This window comes from Vicia villosa, linkage group LG5 (genome assembly GCF_029867415.1).
Source record: "Vicia villosa cultivar HV-30 ecotype Madison, WI linkage group LG5, Vvil1.0, whole genome shotgun sequence".
In the NCBI taxonomy this organism is placed as follows: domain Eukaryota; kingdom Viridiplantae; phylum Streptophyta; class Magnoliopsida; order Fabales; family Fabaceae; genus Vicia; species Vicia villosa.
In genome coordinates, this window is record NC_081184.1 from 126,115,016 (window position 1) to 126,131,509 (window position 16,494).

Here is a 16,494-nt window from a genome sequence, read left to right on the forward strand (position 1 = left end):
TTCATCACCTTATGGAAAAAACCGCTATTGGAGTCTCCTGCATTTAACCATTTAACTCTAGATTTTTGGACTAACATATTCTCTTTAATCCTCAATTTAGACCAAAACCGACTAGTAGCTTCCTTCCTATTCTTTAAGATGTCAAGATGAAGATCCTCCGCTTCCAATTCCAATCTATCATCCCCTAAATTAATATCTCTTACCCCTTCTTCTACTTCCAAATATATCTTTCCAAACACTTCTTTATTCCACCATCTAAGCCTTTCTTTTAGAAGGCGAAGCTTTTCTTTTAACACAAAATCCCCTCTTTCTTCCACCCTAAAAGCCTTCCATTCCTTCTCCACAAAAGGAAATAATGAAGCACAAGAAAACCATTCACTATTAAAGATGAACGGTTTCGGACCCCAATTATTCTTATCAACTTCTAGCCAAATAGGACAATGATCCGAAACATCTCTCTGACCCACCACACCCCAATCATTCACCACTTTGTCAGAAACAAGAAATCTATCTATTCAACTCATTGACTTACCATCTCCGCTATACCAAGTGAACTTTTTTCCTTTGCAAGGAATATCCATCAACAAACTATCATTAATAAAAGCCGCAAATTATCTCTGACTAACTTAGAAGAAATTTTTTATTATTAATAAATCATATAATATAACTCATTTATAAATTATTTCCACAATAAACTATACCATATTATGGGAGGCAAATCTAAGTATTATAGATTGATATGGCTAAACATGAAATAAATTATAAATTATATTATATTGAAAATAAGAAATAATAATTTTTTAATAAAATAAATTTTAGAATAAAAATCGTCTATAATTTATTTCTTGAAAATGAGTTAATATAACATTACTGTTAATTGATCCAAGAATATCTTTTTTATTTATTTATAAATCTTATTACAAGAAAACCATTTATCTACTTATAACTTATTTTGTTACATAACTACATGTTCCACGCTTGCCATCGTTACTGGTAAGGCTTAAGTCAACTTCAGAAGGTTATAAACCATATCAAATGTGTTGCACTTATTTGTTTCCACAAGTTTTGCACAAAGATCTGGAAGTAATTTTGACTTTGCAAATTTTGGGTAACATCGAACATTTCTAACATAATTCTGAAGTTGATGTTGCACCACCACTTTCGATACATCTACAAAATCATTTGGATAAAGTTCAACCATCCTCAATAATTTTTTCACATCAAATGTTGCAAATGATAATGAGGGGCTCAAACATGAAGCACATCGTAAAAGTTTAGTATTCTCTTCACCAAACCTAGCATTGAGCTCATGCAACTGTAAATCTAAAACACTAAACAAACAAATTATGCAAATCAGAAACACTCGAAGTTGTCGCAATTTACGTAGGTTTCTTCCCTTGTACATACGGTGCATCCCTATCAGGCACATTATCATGCTTATTGCAAATTTCCATAAACTTAGATATAAGTTCTTCCCATTCATCATTCCTCATTTGTTATATTTCTTATTTGGTAGCATTGACAAATAAGCATTCAAATGATCTTGATCACGCTTTTATAGCACTACACTCAAATCATTTGTAAATCCTTAAATCTCAACCTTCATATATACCATGAAGTTAAAATCAAAGGATAGAAGCACATCTAATAAAAGCATAATTTCACCATATTTTTTAAATGATGTATCCTTCCGAACTTCTTCAAGTACCACATTAATGACACCATACAAAGTCATCAAACTAGTGATAGTTCTAAAGTGGGAATCCCAACGAGTGTCATTCGCTAGAAACATATGATTCTTCATATAATCCACTACTAGTCTGTATCTGTTTACACAAACACAGTATTTGACATTCATTTTTTTCATTTGATTAACAAATGCAACCGTAATACAATGGTTTGAGTTCACAAGACCATAACCCATATGCACACAATCAATATGACTATTGGAAGAAGTAACACGATTATCTAATCTTTGAGCATTCTTCCAGTCACCAAAACCTTCTGCCACCAAGTGTCCCCCCATATTTAGATACATTTTTAAGCAAAAAATATGGAAAGCAAAATGTTAGGTCCTTAGATCGACTATAATCAATCCAGTCATACAAATCAAACAATTTTTTGCAAAATCGACATCTTTGTTTACCTTGATTAGACCAAGGGCAAACAAAATTGTGAGGAGGTTGATGACGACCTATTTTTAAATAATCTTTTCTTACCTTATTTAGGATGTTAGGATGATAGCTTGAAATCGGAGGCCTAATTTCTGGATTCGTTTCCAACAATTCATAACCAACAACTTTAATACTCTCACTTGGACGTTTAGTTTCTAATGCTTATAGATTACCAAAAGAAGTAGCTTTGTCTCTAGAGAGCAAAGAAAAGAAATTATCAATTCTATAAAGAGAACAATGAAACAATTTAAAATAATTATTAATACTATAAAGACAATAGTAAAATTAATTTATTATGAATAAACCCATTAATGAGATATTGATAAAGTTGACTTTTTTAATAAATTAGGCTTTTAGGTTTCAGCTGAAAAAGGAGATGTAATATTATACTTTGAAAAGGATTCTATTGGGCGATGGTTATAGGACGCCCAATGAGAGGCGACCATAACATACCGCCCAAAGGTAGATATCTCCTTGTCCCAAGATCTTCATAACATCTAGTTGTGAGAAACACATGAAAATCAGTTTTTAAGGTAGAGAAAAGTCAGAGCCATTAACTTACCCACACCCTCCTTGGAAATGGGGATTCATTGGTCCACCATTGACTAAGTGGGCGTGACCCTTCCCAATAAAACCATAGGCCCAAGAGGCCTGTATAAATATTACTCCCTAAGGGAGGAGGGGAAATATCATAAAACCATGAGATCATAGCTCATACCAATCACAACCCTCGTATAATTATATCTAAGCCTTTCATACATCCACAGAGTCTCTCACCTCACGTGAGCAAGACTCATAAAACCGTTATTAAACATTTTTGTGCATGGCCTTTCTTTGTCGTGAGCAGGCCATAACTACCATACAATCTAATATACCTAATAAGGCTTCTAAGTCCTCATGCCCTTGCAGGAGGAACACACACTTGTACTTTTTAATCATTACAATGGCGTCCACAGTGGGGTGTAACACCCTTCTAAATCCCATGAAATTAACGATTAATTTAATCATGTAAACAAAACCATAAGGGTGTCACACTTCATAAGACATCACAATTATCTTGCTCATAAAACGGGTTACCATAGTGAACAATTAAACTACACATTTTATATCAGGGATGCTACACAGAATCTTATATGGCTGATTTGTACTTGGGATGTCACACGACATCCAACACATCCGATTTGGGTCAAGTACTTATAAAAAACAACGCAGAAGATTCATCATAAAAATACAATTAATACTTCCACGACTAAGGATGAGTCTTAAACTCTAACCTTAATAAGATCATCAATAAGTGTCATCAACAATCAATTCAACATCTTAGAGTATCACCATAAAATTAATAACAAATACGGAAAAATACTCAACAAAATATATAAAAAAGACAAGCGTCAACCCCAATCCTGTGTTACATGAATCTGAGTAGAATCCATACTACTTAAAATGATAAACTAAAACAATCCCCAATAGGTAGCTTCCACTTACTTCCTTGGAGTCTACTCATGAGTATTTACACGTTACCCACGTGGAGGTAACATTCAAACAGAAGGGGTGAGTAATAATAATCAATCATAAACAACATAAATGGAAACTAAACTTCAACAATTATAGTCTACAAATCAACAACATCAATACAACATATACTCACACATTCATTCATCATGAACAATTCACACATAATCACATAATAATCACCATATCATATATCATTAATCCAACATAGGTAATGTCACATAGAATGCTAATGCACCGACACTGACTCAAATACATGTGGTACCAATTATGAAAACCTAGTTCATTTCCCTCCACGATCCCCATCATAGGACCGATTCCCTCTTGGAACCGAAGCACATCACAAATCTCTACCATCACCATATTAACGCCTCACTAAAATACCCGGACAAGGAATTCTAGATACTCGCACTCGATCCATCACTATATAAACGAGGCCACATTATAAACAGAACCAAAGTTCTCACATCATGAATGCATTGACTCTCATCATTCAAAAACAACATACATAGGTTCTACCTCGGCTAGTCAAGTGTGTCCTCAACATTATATTCATCATTAACATAACATGTTTATATTTGGACATGCAAACATCATTAATACATCATCACAATATAAATGTAACAAGTCATTATAGCACAACATTTTCACAACAATACAATAACTCATTAATAAAACAGAGAAAAAAAATTAATTTCCTAAACATATTAGGAATAGAAATAATACTCAAACAATTATCCTATCTATATCATATTATAGTTCAATGTGTTAGCTCTCTAACGCTTTGAATGACGCTCAATTTGGATTTATAGGTCAAAGGTTACGTCGTTCCGCCATCATTCGCTACATGCTCGCCACTTCTTGTTACAATGAACTTTCACTACTACTCGCTACAGCTCCCTAAGAAAATTCATTACAAAAGCAAACTAGTGAACTTTTGCTACTGCTCGCTTAACGAACTCCCCCAGTTAATAAACCAGAAAAGAGATTTTTCACAGTTGGAGGTCTTCCGGACATCCGAATTCGATTTCGTAAAATTCCCCAGTCTCAGAATTCAAAATACTACAACTATATAACATATATAAAAGCCGACAAAACCTATTTATAGGTCCTAACATCACAGATACATCATGCAATCATCAATTCATATATTCAACACAAGATTCATGATCACATGATCCAACAATTACGATAGACAAAATTATTATCATCAACAACGCCACACAATATAATCATCTAACATAAATATCAATGGATTTTCATCAATTGCATCAATAATCATTATAATCAACAATAATCAAAAAATCAAAACCCTGCATCTACCCTTCTCCCATATCATTCATAATTGACAACCATTAACCATCATTGCCTTAAAATTCTCCTATAATTGCTTTTCTTCAAACTCTATGGATGGATACCTCTTGTTCTTTTATGCCCTAGCCTCATTCACCTTTTCCTCCCTTTTTCGCGTATGATGTAAACTAACCTCACTTTTTCTTTATTCTCTTTTTATTTAATAACTTCAAACCCTTTCTATGCTTTTCCTCATGTATCCTCACTTATCCTCATCCAATTATCATCATGCCCATAAAATCTCTACACATTCTATTTATTTTATTTCTCTCATTACTTTATTAATAAATCGCATAAACTAACATTTATTAATTCTAAATAAATTCTAACAATCTCTAATTAATCTCGACACCTCACCACATGTTCACACACCCCACTCCTAAACTTATCTAATTAAATACCCAAGAATATAATTAAATAAACATAAAAAAACTCCAATTAAATCAATTTAGTTAATTTGTAGACAATGGAGTGTTACATGGGGCCCTAGTAAAACTAACATAGGTCAAACTCCTACTGTAACTCCTTCCATATTCTCTCCGTAAATGGCCAACAAAACTTTATCCTACAACACAAACACCATTGATGGAGTTTTTGGTGGAGGTAACTCAAGATCCTCCCGAAAGAGATACATAAGACAAGTGTTTGTAGAAAATGTAATATCCCCTGTATTTCCCAAAAGCCTCCCTCGGAATCAATCCTCATGATGATGATCCAGTTGTCATCCCCGTGAAACATGGCAACTGAGATATCAAGTGAGTCTTGATTGATCATGGTAACTCTAATGACGTCCTATTCTAGGACGCCTTCCAAATGTTATGGCTTAACCCTAACGACATAAAAATATTCAACGGTTCATTAACATGATTATCAGGTAAGCAAATACAAATAATGAGTCATGTAACCCTAGTAACCATATGTGTGACACCGCATATAATATATATCTAGAAAATACATTACACGTTATATTAATTGGCACTGATACAACACAAGTGCCTATTAACATTATTATATACATGTCCATAGTTATAATCTACATCTATATGGCATATGAGATACAATAGTTCCCGAAGAAAAATCTAAGATCTATGCATAATATCTATAATTATACAAAATCCACATCGGAAGATTATGAACTCAAAGTTTTTGAAACACCATCTGCTAACTTCCTTTTTCCTTTAACCTTCAAAGAACTACTTGAAAAAATAATGATAATGGGTTGAGAAAATAATCTCAGTGAGTTCCCCTATCCTATGTTCACTCGACTTTATAGTGTTTCTAATACATGATTAGGTTTAACATCATCATGATTTTGGTCACCAATCACTAAGTGATTACATTCACGAATTCTCATAATGTTTCATCAATCAATAGGCGGTCGCATCCACCGATTCTCATATTGTTCCACATGTTCCATACAAAGCACATTAATTCATTATTCAAGCAAATACTTGACCATGATACACACGTCATTGGGTCTAAGGCACACTATCTAACTCATTTTCATAACCTCAGTTATCCCTCTAAGTCATTCAATTAGTACAAACCTAGGTTTAGCCTGACTTTTCATCATAGTTTTTACTCAATTATCATTCAATCAACCCAACAATAGTTCATAATATATATATATATATATATATATATATATATTTATAAGATGGATCATACACATACATAACCAATGACGAAACAATAAAATTGGTACAATCATGATATCTTCTCATCGATTGATGAGATATTGTACTGACTTTCCAATATATCCGACCTCACATTAATTAGAAGTATGATTCTCGTCTTATGGTGGAAACATGGAACCAACTCATTTCATAATCATAAGCATACATGAAACATACATGGTAACCTAGCATGTCCTAATAAACCTAAGGCAAAGTCATTGTACGACTCACCTCATTCTAACTTATTCAACTTCCATACCACATAGTGAGTGTCCGCCCGATCATTATGCGATGTGGGGTTAACCAGACTAAAAGGGAAAGTTATAGTGGAATAACTCATAGAGACATCTCTCTATAATATAGTTCTCTACGTTAGCTTCCTAATTTTTATGACCGCGTCCAAAAAGGAGTTACGAAACTAAATTTCCAATTGTTTTAATCTAATCGGGATTCTAGTTTAGAACATACTCGATCTCATGTAATTAGATCGATTAATGTTAACCTAATGCATACAAATATAATCATGGTACAAGTTATGGGACTCCTAAGATTCATTATAACCACTAAACAAAGGGAAATTATTTTGCATAAAACAGAGGTGACAATCGATTGACACACGGGTGAAATCCATTGCAACCACTACATCAAATCTTGGCGTTAAAGAACGCAATATTTTTGCGACAAACTACTCCTCTGTGATTGTCTCTCCACACACCATTACTTGGTTCACCAACCGAGTAATTCTCGTCGTAATATCGTTGATGGCCTCCTTCTCCTACATTTGAATCATCTCAAGTTGTCTTTAGTGAGTTTGTAACCTCACAACCTTCGCCTTGTCAGCTACAGCATACGCCTTCTCCAAGATTTTCCATGCTGGCTTCGATGATTTGCAATCACGAACTTTCTCAAAATCATCTACATCAACACATTAATGGATAAAAAACAACACTTTGAAATCTTTAGTCTTCTCCTCCTTATTCTTAGATCGTCGTGTATCTGTTGCACCATCTACAAGTGTAGTTACCTCGTTCTTGACCACTTCAAGAATATCTTGATAGCCAAACAACATATTCATTTGTTTGCACCACTTGTCATAATTATCCGTATCGAGAATTCAGAGATTTGTAGAGATTCATTCATTGGAAACAAATGTCATTCTTGCACACTAGGTGTTTGATGGATCGAATCAGGCTCTGCCGAATGTTAGAATTTGAAACCACAAGATTTGTGAACGATGGTGAATATTGAGTGTGGAGAGGGAGAGGGAGAGAGAATGAGAGAGAGTGATAATTGAGGGTGAAAAATATTCAATCTATGATTCATGAGATACCTTTATTCAATTACATAAGATGAGACACAATTATTAAACAAATATAACTAAAAACTCCTAGATATGTAACCGGTTACATTATTATGCCAACTACTTTAGCCACTATAACAAAATCTGGATAAAAATACACAAGTGTAACTGGTTGACATATTATGTCATCCAATTGCATTTCGCTACTCTGTTTGACAATTTTAAATACGTCTGACCGATTCAGATTAAATTATAACCAACTCGCATATGAATTGACTTTTTCGGTTAACAATTGCAAATTGCCAGTGGTTTTATTTTTTGTAAGTGGCCTTAATAATTGCTAGTAGTAACATTTACTCACTACAACACGCGTGGGCTTTAAAAGCGCTTTTTTTGGGCTTTAAAAGCGCTGTGAAAGCCAGCGCTGGCGTAGGTAACAAAAGCGCTTTTGAAAGCGCTCTGGTAGACCACCCCTATAAGAGCGCTTTTCTGGAAAAAGCGCTCTGGTAGACCCCCCTATAAGAGCGCTTTCCTGGAAAAAGCGCTCTCGTAGGGTGGCCTATGAGAGCGCTTTTAAAGGAAAAGCGCTTTTGTAGGTGTCTATTATTTTTATAATTTTTTTATTATTTCTAAACCTGCACTTTTGGCAGCAATATTTCAGAACCTGTAATTTACTATTTTTTGGCAGTATTTTTTCATGAACCTATAATTTATCATTTCTAATCGATATATACCATTATAATCGATATCGATTATATACAAAAAAAGTATTATATTATATACCATTAATGTAAATCAAAATACATATATACATATTTCTAAACCAAAACAACTAAACCAATTCACATATTTCTAAACCAAAACAACTAAATGGGAAACAACTTCCGAGTTCTTATGCAACCAATGTACGCTTCCTGTATTATCTGGAGCTATGTTGTATTGATGCTTTAGTGGAGAACCAGTAGTCACCTGAGCTATGTTGTATTGTGTCACAGAATATGAATCAAGTAACTGTACCCCGAAGGATCCTGCCACAGAAGACTTCGGGGTACAATTACTTGATTCATATTCTGTGGAACATAATCGGCAGGGGCACATTGTGTTCTATCCTTTACCAGTCCATCCACTGTTTGAAGCTCAACCTACAATAGAAAAACATGATTATTACTAACTACATATAGAAAATCTTGAATCATGTAAAAGTTGATGAAACAGATATCCCTTGTAGGTCTCATTCTCGCATGCCCTCTACCATTAACTTGCATCTTTGGACCAACTGGATTCCTGAAACCTCATAGAGTTGTACAGTGCTGGAGAAGATTATAACTCCTACATCAACATCACACAAAATCTTCATTATCAATAACATCTTCTACTTACTTGATACATGTCTTCAATACTCTAAATCACTGATAAAAACCTAACAAACTTTGTCTTCAATACTCTAAATCACACTGATAAAACCTAAATCACTGATAAATTAAAAAAGCCCCAATAATATTAACTATAACCCTAAATAAAATTTTGTATTTTTGAAAGCAAACAATGAAAAAAAGGAAAATTTCCGGCACAAAAAACACAATTGAATTATTTTAATTGAAGAAAAAAATTGATGATTTATAATAGTGACTCACCCAGTGTAATAATCTTTAGGGATATAAATGTCTTTGAGAGGACCAAATTGACCGAAAGGTCTGCGAAGATCTTCAGGCCTGAAAGATGAAAAACAATTTCAATTGTTGATTCTGGAGGAAAAAAATGGAAGATTTGATGAAAAAGGAGAAGAAACCTGCCTACAGTCATGGCGGAGGTTGCTAGGGTTTCGGAGAGAGAAAGAAAATCTAGAGAGAGTGAGAGAGAGAGAGAGAAGCGCTTACTGGTTAAACCCTAACCTGAACAGAGAAGAGACGGTTGAAGGCTGGTGATGGAGTGAGGAAGGCGGCGGCGGAGTCGGTTGAAGGCTGGAGAGGGAGTGAGGACGGCGGAGCAACGAAAGGAAGAAGAAGGTTCGCGTGTTTTGGATATGAAACAAAACGCGTGTGTTTGTAAAATATATAATTTTTTAAATGGGCTACCAGAGCGCTTTTCAAAAGCGCTTTAATAACACCCCCTACCAGAGCGCTTTTATCCCAAAAGCGCTTTCGTAGCACCCACCCTATAAGAGCGCTTTTAAAAGCGCTTTCATAATCCCCCTACCAGAGCGCTTTTTAAAAGCGCTCTCATACCCCCCCTACCAGAGCGCTTTTTGAAAGCGCTCTCATAATCCCCCTACCAGAGCGCTTTCTTTGCATCATTTTCCCTTGTTTATTAATTTTGTTTTTAGCGAGCCCTACGAAAGCGCTTTTGCTACAACTTAAATTTGGCGTAGTGACTTGAAATGTTAAGTCGAGTATACTCACTTGTGACTTACAAATTGTGTCAATAAATATGTTTCATATTGGATTATAAAAGACATGTTTGAAAGAGAACAATACAAAAGTTACACCCTATATATTTATGGAGATCTTCTCCTTTTAATTCATTTCATAATAACTTAATAAGTTCATTTGTGATCATCCCTTGATTGTTTGGCTCATGTTTATCCAATATATTTATTTATAAAACAAAATAAAACATACTCACAAACAACATAGCTTATTTCATTAATATGATTGAAAATCATTACAAGCCCATAACTTTATCATGCACCCACTTTAGGAACACACCCTACCTACACACGTGCAAGCACAACCCAAGTACAAACTACAATATCTTTTATTTAGATGCATATATATCTTGCATCATGCAATTAAGCAACCCTAGTAGATTAAACAACTGGATAAGAAGGACTTATAGCAATTCCACATAAACCTTTCTTAGAACCTATGTCACGTTTCATCCTCATGTACCCTTTCTCACCCCATTCAGTGCCCCATGAGTTTTTCACCAACCAATACTTAACACCATCCTCTGAAACACCATAACCAACCACAACAACAGCATGATCTAGACGAGTTCGACATTTTCCTGTAAAAATTCCACCAGAATAAAATTGAAAAGTGGAACCTCCTGAATCAACATAAACTGACACCGGTTGATTCGCAACCGCTTTAAGAAGTTCCTTTTCGCTTTTCGGAGGAACCTTCTCGTATCCTTTAATCTCAGCTGCACGTCTTTCTTTCTTAACCTTACATCTCTCATCAGTTTCTTTGTAAGGGTAATATGCTTCACTTGCTATTCCTCCTTTTTCCGCGATGAATTCGAATGCATCTTCCATGTAACCACCGCTGCATCCGGCTGTGTTGTTACCTTTAACACAATCGACTAGTTCTTGCTCTGATAGTGAAACTAACTCACCTGTTGTTATTTGATGGATACTCTCCATTGCAGCCACAGCTGAAAATGCCCAACAACTACCTATTTTCACAAGTTCACGTAACAAAAAAAAATCAGAACAAAAAACAAATATAAAATTTAATTTAGGTTATCATGAAGAAAAGAAGTAATAATATAAATTTAGTCATATCTCTAGTTATCGAAATATATTAGTCAATGTTATACGTTATGACTTTAAAATATAATTCGTAGAGTTAGTTAATCAGAGTCGTTTTAAGTTTTTGGACGTACTGTATTGGTTAGTCTCGGTTCAATCTTGACAAAATTATTATAATATGAGGTCCTATTTATACACAATTTATCTGTGTAAAATTTGATGTCCTCGTCATAATTCATTTTGCACTTCTTCAAAGTCGGCCATGTGTATCTCGTAACAATTTTATGATTATTATTTTTTATGATAAGAGACATATTTGGTTTATTACACATACCACAAGTTCCTTGATCTTTGATTGGAGTAACAGCACCTCTTTTTCTCCAATCCATGCTATCAGGAACAGAAGTTACATTATGATACCGGAAGGACGACGTTTCGTTCTCATAATGTAACTTCTTCTTACCATTAAGTGAAGCCTTAAACTCTTCACTAGTTAGGTCTGCAAAATGGTTGATACTAAGGTTGAAAGGTTTGTCTCCAGCAGCATTAAAATATTCAATGAACTCTACATTGTTTTTGAATATTTGAAAACGTTTTTCCTTCTCTTCATCATCTTTGTAAGATTTTCCAAATTGTGTCATCCATTTCTCATGTGTAGTTGATGACAAAGGTTGAAGGACCCTAGTAGATATTACATGTGGGAGAATCCATGTTGTGAAAATGAGAAACATGGCTAAGATAAACTTGTTTGGGGAAGTCATTTTCAAAGTGATTTTTTTAGTAGCTTTGTGCAAGCGTGTATTGTGTCACACTCTGAGGAAAATTGAGGTTGCTTGCTACTAAAGGAGTGGCTTCAATGATGTATATATAGTGGTGAACTAGGAATCCTCAATTGTGTGTTGAATAGTGGTCACCACTATCATTTGAACTATGGATTTCTACTAGGAATCGATTCTCGTAAGCTGGTCCAGCACTTAATCAAGTGCGCTAAGCATTATTCGAGTCAACTGGTCAATGTTCAACAATTTTTGAGTTTCTAGTCCAATTGCTTTTGATTTTGATTTAGACGCCCAAATTGTCGTGTTTTGAATATTACTTGACATTAAGTAGTAAATTATTTTGTTATACCATTAAAAACGTCTCATTTTAATTCTAACTACTTTTAAATTTTATAGCCCATTTGAGTCCGAGCGGAGAGACAGCAGAAGAATAAGGTTGATGAATATAATCTGGTCTGCAATGCGATAAAATTCCATTTTTACTAGTTCCTTCTCAAAGATCGTAACTACTTTACCGCGGAAGAATAAGGTTGATGAATATAATCTGGTCTTGCAATGCGATAAAATTCCATTTTTAGTAGTTCCTTCTCAAACAAAGATCGTAACTACTTTAATGATTTCAAAAAATCGCCAACGTAAAGCATATCCAACGGCCATTCGCAAAACAGAACAAATAAATAGCTAGTTCGTTATTCCCTTCTCTCTATATATAGAATAAGCGTCATATCAAGGTAACGAGTTTTTGCTAATACAATTTCATTTCACTCTTCTTCTTCATACACTGACTTGGGCGTTGGAATGTTAATGTTGTAGGTACCCCCTACTTCAGCGTATCGAAGACCGTAATCCACCGTCGTCTCCGCCAAAATTTCATACTTCTAGTTCTAGAACGGAACAGTGGCATCGTCTGTGAGAAACGACTTTGATTACTACGAATTTTGCAAGTTCGTATAAATTATTCGACTTGCGCAGTTTGTTACTCATCTCGATCATCGGAGCAAGTAACTATAGTCGAACGTGAAAATCTATGTTGTTGCGATTCAACTCCACACAACTGCAATCTCAATTCTTAAAGATCTATCGTGTTTCGATTTTCACTTTCAACAGATATGGCTTGATCCAAGACTTTTCAATTGTTTGGTGAGAAGCGTGACGTTTGCCTATTGGAAGTAACCCTCGAAGAACCATAGTTCTAATATCACTGGTTGGAAAGTCTGAGGAGCGCCAAAGTATCAATTAATTAAAGATTCAGGATTCAAAATATATCTACCCAAACCCTTAATGCAATAGGTATATATGTTTTTTCTCTCTGATATATCCAATATTTTCTCAACTTATAATTGATGTGAGACTTAACCACTCACATTTGAATCACATCAATCTCTTCCACAAGTATGAATTATCCACATCACAAGTCTTGATTCACACTAGAATGTCACTTCCGCTCTATCATTTAGCTTAATCGTGACTCTGATACCACTTGTTTGAAAGTTCTAAAAATAACAAAAATTTCAATAAGATAAATATTCGAAATACAAAAGACTGATATTAGATATTTATTCAAACCCGAGAGTTTTTTTATAAGGATTTTTTGTTTTCTTGAAAATTGCATTGCTGAATTACTTTAAGTTTCTTAAAATGTTACTTTTAATCTTAAAATTATTTTTAAATTATTCGTTAGGATGAGAGTGAAGAAGCTCATAAAATTTATGAAATTAATTACTAAAAGACATGTTTTCCTCTATGAAAGTTGTGAAGTTCGGGGCTTAGAGCTTTTGATATTTGCTATATTAGGGAAATTGTGTTGAAGGTAAATTATGTAGTTTGTGGTTAGGGATGTCAACTTGCCTCCGTTAGCGGGGATCTCCGTGGGGATTCTCCGTTTGGGGCCTTAAAGATGTGGAATTTTCCCCCGCGCGGATGGGGATGGGGATCAAAGTCTCCCCGAAGGCACTTCGGGGACGGGGGTGGCGTAAATATCCTCCGCCCCGTGGAGTCCACGCCCCGAATAAAATAGCATAATGTCCTTAATTTATATATAATTTTAAATTATTATGTAAGTTTATTTAACATTTTATATAATTAATCTTATACACAAATTTAAAATATATATGTATTGTTAGTAAAAGAGTGATATACATGATTTTTTCATTTTTTTTTAGTTTGAAAATTTTGTTCGATATTATAGATTAAATATTGTAAAAACAATATATTTCTAGGTTAGTTTTTGAAGCTTTTACTATTAATTTGGTTTAAAATTATATATAAAAAAAATCATGTTTATAGATCTCCGCATGAACCGTGGGGATCCGTGGGGACCCGCGGGGATCCGCGGGGACGGGGATGGGGGACAAAATCCCCCCGAAGCGGGGATCCGAAGTGGGGATGGGAAATAGATTCAATGGTGGGGATTGTGATGGGAATGTATCCCCCGTCCCCGCCCCGCCCCATTGACATCCCTATTTGTGGTTTATGATTTTGTATTTATATATGATTCTGGCGCAGTGGAAACTTCAAAAAATATTTCTTATTAGTTCTCATTTTATGCATTCATAGTAGCTAATTTAGTTCTGTTGTGGATTTATTCATGTGTAGATTTAGGATTGGTTATGTTGTTTTTGTGGTGCTTGTATTTTGTATGTTGACATTGACATGTGTATTTTTTTTTTCCTTCTGGATATACTTGTTATTATTTAGCTATTCTAAAATTATAATTGGTAAACAAATTTACTCTTGAAAAGCAATAAATTTTAAAATACCATTCGGTACGAAAATTTTAAAATTTGATTAAAATTTGACATTTTTATCGAATTTTAATACCATCACATAAAATACCAAATTTTTAAAAATTCATATTAAATTTAGTGTAAAGTCATATCAATTTTTTAAAATTTTGATAAGAACAAAGTGTTTATCAAATTTCGAAATTTTTGCACTAGAAATTTTTATATAATTATTGAATATTTTGAAATTTATCGCATATGACATCAAACTTTTTACGGGATGACACAACAAAATTTCTTGTTTTTGGAACATAAAAGGTTAATTATCTCGCATAACATAAATTTTTTATGGGCTAAATAATGCCTAAAAAAATATTATAATGTTAAATTATAATTTAATAGAATTACTATTTATTTTATCATGATTAAAATGTCACTAATTTATCTATGATCTTTAAAACTTTAAGACGGTATTGATATACATAATAGCAAAAATAATATTTATATATATTCAATATGTGGAACCAAAAAAATTAATTTTAAATTAATATATGTTTTAATTATTAATATTAGTTTTTTATATTAATTATTTATGACTTTTAGTATAAATTTAATTAATTAATTAACTTGTTTACTAAAAAAGTTATCAATTTTTTTAAATATATTCAAACTAACTTTGTTTAGTAATGTTGATAAACTAGTTAAGCTTAAAATTATTTTAATTTAGCTATTTCTATTTTTTTTTTATTGGAACATGCTGCTTTACAATTTGCAACAATTCAGAATTGTAGAATGGACAAAAAAAAATTTGGACACCTTTATAGTCAAAAGTTTTGCTATTCATTTTCAACTTTAAGTAACGCACGATTATGGCAATTTTGCTGATAAAAGAAATTGGTATTTAATGACAAAATTATATATATATATATATATATATATATATATATATATATATATATATATATATATATATATATATATATATATATATATATATATATATATATATATATATATATATATATATATATAAGGAGGTTCTTATATAAGAGTATTTAATTAATTTTTAGTTAAAGTTTGTTAAAATAAAACTTCATAAAAAGAAGTAAATACACGTTAGCAAATCATATATATAAATTCTGTCTAATTAAACACAATGAAAGATATAGGATCCGTCAACAAACCACCGGTTTTAGATGTCACCAAATATATGATTATTGGAAGTTTATGATGGTTGCCTTTCTTAAATCCATGGGAAACAAAGCATGGAAATATGTGATAAAAGGCTAGTAACATCATGTGTTTACTTATGAAGATGGAACTACTAGCTTGAAACTAGAAGCTTGAATGGACTGATCTTGAAGATAATAAAGCTCTTGGAAACTCCAAGGCTTTAAATGCTATATTATAGTGTGGATAAAACATGTTCAGCTTGATCAAAACTTGTTCCGAAGCTAGATAAGCATGGGAGATTCTCAAAACTGCACATGAAGGCACATCCAAAG

General features: G+C 33.3%; 2 protein-coding genes across 2 annotated transcripts; both read right to left on the reverse strand.

The window, feature by feature from the left end:
* Window positions 1–1,588: 1,588 nt before the first annotated feature.
* LOC131605366 (uncharacterized) lies at window positions 1,589–2,026 on the reverse strand. The gene has a single exon (XM_058877731.1). The coding sequence runs from the start codon at window positions 2,024–2,026 to the stop codon at window positions 1,589–1,591; it is 438 nt and encodes a 145-aa protein (XP_058733714.1).
* Window positions 2,027–10,630: 8,604 nt separating this feature from the next.
* Window positions 10,631–12,310, reverse strand: LOC131607269 (zingipain-1-like). The gene is made up of 2 exons (XM_058879284.1): window positions 11,822–12,310; window positions 10,631–11,411 (listed from the first exon to the last, which is right to left on the reverse strand). Exons 1-2 carry the CDS (start codon window positions 12,246–12,248, stop codon window positions 10,822–10,824), a joined length of 1,017 nt encoding a protein of 338 aa, XP_058735267.1. The 5' UTR covers window positions 12,249–12,310; the 3' UTR covers window positions 10,631–10,821.
* Window positions 12,311–16,494: the final 4,184 nt, after the last annotated feature.

Bases quoted from the DNA above. Each gene is read 5' to 3' on its own strand.
- LOC131605366 (XM_058877731.1), bottom strand. From the start codon at position 2,026: ATGGGGGGACACTTGGTGGCAGAAGGTTTTGGTGACTGGAAGAATGCT.
- LOC131607269 (XM_058879284.1), bottom strand. From the start codon at position 12,248: ATGACTTCCCCAAACAAGTTTATCTTAGCCATGTTTCTCATTTTCACA. The intron at 11,412-11,821 runs GTATGTGTAATA...TTGTGAAAATAG, and splicing joins CAAAGATCAAGGAACTTGTG to GTAGTTGTTGGGCATTTTCA.